This window comes from Gadus chalcogrammus, chromosome 18 (assembly GCF_026213295.1).
Source record: "Gadus chalcogrammus isolate NIFS_2021 chromosome 18, NIFS_Gcha_1.0, whole genome shotgun sequence".
Lineage (NCBI taxonomy): Eukaryota > Metazoa > Chordata > Actinopteri > Gadiformes > Gadidae > Gadus > Gadus chalcogrammus.
Window position 1 is genome coordinate 17,702,025 of NC_079429.1, and position 4,826 is coordinate 17,706,850.

Below are 4,826 nucleotides of genomic sequence, written 5' to 3' on the forward strand. Positions count from 1 at the left end.
ATAATGGTCTCTCTTCTCTATGGTTTCATGGTCATCATAATAACTAGCAAGCGCTAGACAACAGTTGACAGTCTTGATTGGCTTACCTCCTGCTTGCAGGCTATCGTCTTCTCCCGGTTCTCCAGTGTCCACTCCTCCATCTACTCCTTCAACTAACGTTTCGGCAATCGCCCCCAACAATAGCCGCGTTTACATGGACACATCTATGCGGCATAGATCTATGCGGCATAGATCTGTTCCTAAAATGTGTTCCGAAAGAAGGAGGACGGCGCAGCAAGGTCAATTTCTTTTAAGATCTTTATATTTACCCCCAGCTCCGCCGCAAACAAAACGAATTTGGATGTGAGTCCGCAGCCAAGACTGGTGGGAGAGAGTGGTCTTGAGAGAATTTAGTGACCAGGAATGGCGAGAGAATTTTAGGATGAGTCGGCAGTCGTTCATGAAATTATGCGAGCTCATGAAGACTATTTCGCCGGAGGAGGTAACTGTGCGAAGAGCAATACCGTTGGCAATGAGGGTTGCCATGGTACTCTACAAGTTGGGCAGCAGCGCCGAATATAGGCTGATCGCTAATCAGTTCGGGGTGCATAAAAGCACCGTCAAGAAGTTTGTTTATATGTTCTGCAAAAGTATGGTGCAAGGACCTATAAAATACCTCATAAGGGTACCAACGGAGGAGGAAGCCCTCTACATCGCATCCAGATTCGAGGCCAGCTACCACTTGCCAAATGTGATGGGCATCATTGATGGCACACACATCCCCATGTTGCCCCCTTCAGATGGGTACAAAGACTTTGTCAATCGAAAAGGCTGGCCGTCCTATGTGCTCCACGCAGTTGTCGACCACCAATTTTGGTAAGCACTCTTTTGCACTTTTCTCACTCTAATTTCTGTCTATAATATAAAGGCTGGTTCACAGTGATATGCAAGTTATTTAACGGCTGTGTTTATCTTGGGCATTCTGCCTATACGGCCTCGTAACTGCGACCGAATCACAACCGCGCTGATATTCAGCAGCCAACAGCACTCCCTCTCGCGTTTTATATTGATTTCAGCTGTACAACAGTAATAAGCAACAACCGATTATGATTTGTTTTTTATTATTTGGCTCTTCCAACACAAATAGAAGTTTGTTACAAAGTAAGCTACATAAAGACCGTAAATAACATTAACGGTTATTAGAACACCTGCAAAAAAAAATCCCAGTGCTGTTATAGGCTATCAGCACTCATGGAATACCTCTTGTCAAATCAAATTAGGCCCTACTTGGTCGGAACTAACTTGTATGCCTAATTAAAAATAATAATAAAATAAATCTTGTTTCCAGCTTCTGGAACATCAGCTGTAAGATGCCCGGTAGCGCACACGACGCCAGTGTTCTCCGCAACTCGGATCTCTTCCAAAAAGCCCATCTACTGCCTAAGGTGAGACCCAAAAGGGGCCAATGCAACCCCAGTGGTGCGATGAACACCTGCAGCTCGACTTGAGAGACTTGGTTTGGGTTTACCAAGCATATTATAACCCTATAACCCTAACCCATTAAGTAATGTTTTACTTCCGTCTTTCTTTATTTTAGGGTGATAAAATCATCGAGGGAGAGAGCATCAGGCTAGTCATTGTTGGGGATCCTGCATATCCGCTCCTTCCGTGGCTGGTGAAAGGACATCTCAGCTCCCCATGGCTAACTCCAGAGCAGGAATCTTTCAACGTGTATCTAAGTTCGCTCCGGGTTGGGGTGGAAAATACATTTGGGATTCTAAAGGCAAGATGGCGTGTTCTGTTGAAACGTAGTGACTTTCACTTCACATTCACACCGACTGTCATCGCAACCTGCTTTGCTTTGCACAATTTTTGCCAGCTTCAGAGGGAACATATAAACTGGTTAGAAGAGGCTGCAACTCCAGACGGAATCTATCCTCAGCCTGCCCAGCCAGCAAATGTTAATGAACATGGTAACCACGAAAGGGCCGTGGTTACAGGATATATGGCCACTCACTTTCCCCTTCGCAGTGGTCATCTCTATTAATTGAAACACGTATGGTTAAGGGAACATAATGGTGGAATAAATATTTAATAAATAACAATAAATACAATAAATAGCAATATTTTAACATCAATATCTGCTCATCTTACTAATTAATTTATTCATTGATGGGGAACAACCGGTTGTTGTTTTTTAATGTACCCCATATCAAATTGTATAAAGCTATATATGAATAGATTGTATTGAATTTATAAATTGTTAAACATTCTACCAAACTAGATATATAGATTGTATAGGCCTACATGTATAAATTACAGAAATTACAAAAATAAATAAATAATATATAGTCTAGTCTAGTCTATAAGTAAGGGATAATGCCCGACGAGGTGTCCATTATCAGGAATTAATGGACGACGTGGAGGCGTGAACCGTCCGACGCGAAGTCCATTAATTCCTGATAATGGACACCTCGAAGGGCATTATCCCGCTTATACCACGGTCACTTACCAACGGTGACCAAATTAAGACCTTTAAGTAATTTGCGGAGGCAACCGTCCTCCGCTTCGCGTCGGACGGTTCACGCCTCCACGTCGTCCATTAATTCCTGATAATGGACACCTCGAAGGGCATTATCCCGCTTATACCACGGTCACTTACCAACGGTGACCAAATTAAGACCTTTAAGTAATATTTTCATTAGTTTTACAATCCAAATATAAAGTTTTCCACAAAACATACATTTGTTTGCCTGGTTACGCCTGAGGGTCTGACTAATACCCGGAACCACCATTACACGCCCGTTGGGTTCTCATGCAACGGAAACGTTGTTCACTCCTCCAGTAATTAGGACGGGCCATAGCTACGACTTTAGAACGGGAGGTAGCGGGAGGTATTATAGTCCGCTGAGCTTTGTTTTGTTTCCCTTGAAACGTAGGACGGACCATAGCTACGACTTTCATGAGGCTTGCAACCATAATTCATGCCATTTTTCATGCCGACTGGATGTAGGCATATCGTGCTTTTTCATGTTGAAGGCCTTTAAGTAATATTTTCATTCGTTTTACAATCCAAATATAAAGTTTTCCACAAAACATACATTTGTTTGCCTGGTTACGCCTGAGGGTCTGACTAATACCCGGAACCACCATTACACGCCCGTTGGGTTCTCATGCAACGGAAACGTTGTTCACTCCTCCAGTAATTAGGACGGGCCATAGCTACGACTTTAGAACGGGAGGTAGCGGGAGGTATTATAGTCCGCTGAGCTTTGTTTTGTTTCCCTTGAAACGTAGGACGGACCATAACTACGACTTTCATGAGGCTTGCAACCATAATTCATGCCATTTTTCATGCCGACTGGATGTAGGCATAGGTACCATAGGTAGTTTTTATTTAAAAGAAACATGCAAACAATTAATAGGGCGTGGGATCCGCGTTGCATTGTGGGACGTGGCGGCCATGTTGATGGCTACCAAAACGTGGTTAACATAACTCTGACATAACGTTGTTGAACGAAGAGAAGTAGCAGTAGAGTTGAGAAAGAATAGCTAGAAAAAATATGTTAAAATCCCGAAAAGGATCTGGAATTTACCGGGACACATTAAATAGAGATGCCAGGGACCGGTATGGTGATAATAATGCTGACAAAATCAGCATTATTAATAATTTGGATCCATATGAAGTTCCAGCGGCAGGTAGCGGTAAAGGAGGCCATCAACATGGCGGTCACGCAAAGTAATTACTTCATGACACCCAAGCCCTATTGACAATTAATTAGCCTGTTCAGCTGTTTTATTTAAAATTAAATTCGACGTTTCCATTTATGGTGCAATTTGACAGCGTTACAGGCAAGTCCGGCATAGCGGCCTGTGAAGGAGGGTGTTGGACAGCAGGGGCACTGTTTCTCGGGACACTTGATGACAAGACGTGGCTCCATTCTCGTCTCTCCTGCACTGACGGAGCCCAGTAAGCACGAAGGCTGCTCTCGCATCGATGGCCTGTCACCGACATTATTTGACGACTCTCCAGGCCGGCGTCTGAGAGCCGACCTACAGCGGTGCTTCGGAGGCTGTGGTTTGTGTAGATCTGCGAAAGACCCACCTGAAATGTAGAATGACAGGATATTTATTATATTATGGGGATGGAGGGAAACTATTTAGTAGCTATGGCCTGATACAAAATTATAGCCATAATCACCTCTTCGCTGATTCTTTTTAACATGTTCCCGAGGTAGTGGACACCCATCGGCTCCCGGGTGTACCACACGCCGGAGGACAGGGTGCGCTTTGGGTGGAGGTAGAACGATTTGGCATCTGATGGACATTTCGCAATATATTTCTTGAAACTTTCCACCGGACACAGCGGATCCTCAGGCCTGGCAAACATAAACCCTCGTAGGTTTTCCTTTTCAAGTTCATTCGGGTCTTTGTGATTCTTGCTTTGGGGATTGTGCGCCAGGCTGACATATTCCACCCCATCCTCGTCTCTCTGTAGGATGAAAGATGACATGGATAGCTCCCGGGTTCCCTCCCTGCCACGCCGAGCCAAACATATTTGGATGTCGAACCACACTTTTCTGACCAGGCCGACGGGCGAATCAGGAGACAGTGCAGTTGAAGATCTAATACGTTTGAGGTCCGACTCGGAGATACGGGGATGGTGGAGGCTAGTATCTTTACCACTTTTCCTGTACCGTTTAATTACGGATGTAAACACGGCATTGCTGGTCCTGAATCTGGTGTCAGTTATAATATTGAAGCCAACTATATAACGTTTAATACCGGCTCTCAGACTCCTTAGGCTGGCTATGCTGTACTCCCCTCCTGTCTTGGTGGACTGGACA

General features: G+C 44.4%; 1 protein-coding gene across 2 annotated transcripts; it reads left to right on the plus strand.

Moving 5' to 3' along the window:
* The first annotated feature begins 284 nt into the window (after positions 1-284).
* LOC130371268 (uncharacterized) lies at positions 285-2,057 on the plus strand. 2 transcript variants are annotated; one of them, XM_056576987.1, is made up of 3 exons: positions 285-855; positions 1,328-1,424; positions 1,577-2,057. In XM_056576987.1, exons 1-3 carry the CDS (start codon positions 422-424, stop codon positions 2,024-2,026), a joined length of 981 nt encoding a protein of 326 aa, XP_056432962.1. In that variant the 5' UTR covers positions 285-421; the 3' UTR covers positions 2,027-2,057. The 2 variants fall into 2 exon arrangements, with proteins under 2 accessions (XP_056432962.1, XP_056432963.1); XM_056576988.1 differs by having other exon boundaries at positions 1,328-2,057.
* Positions 2,058-4,826: the final 2,769 nt, after the last annotated feature.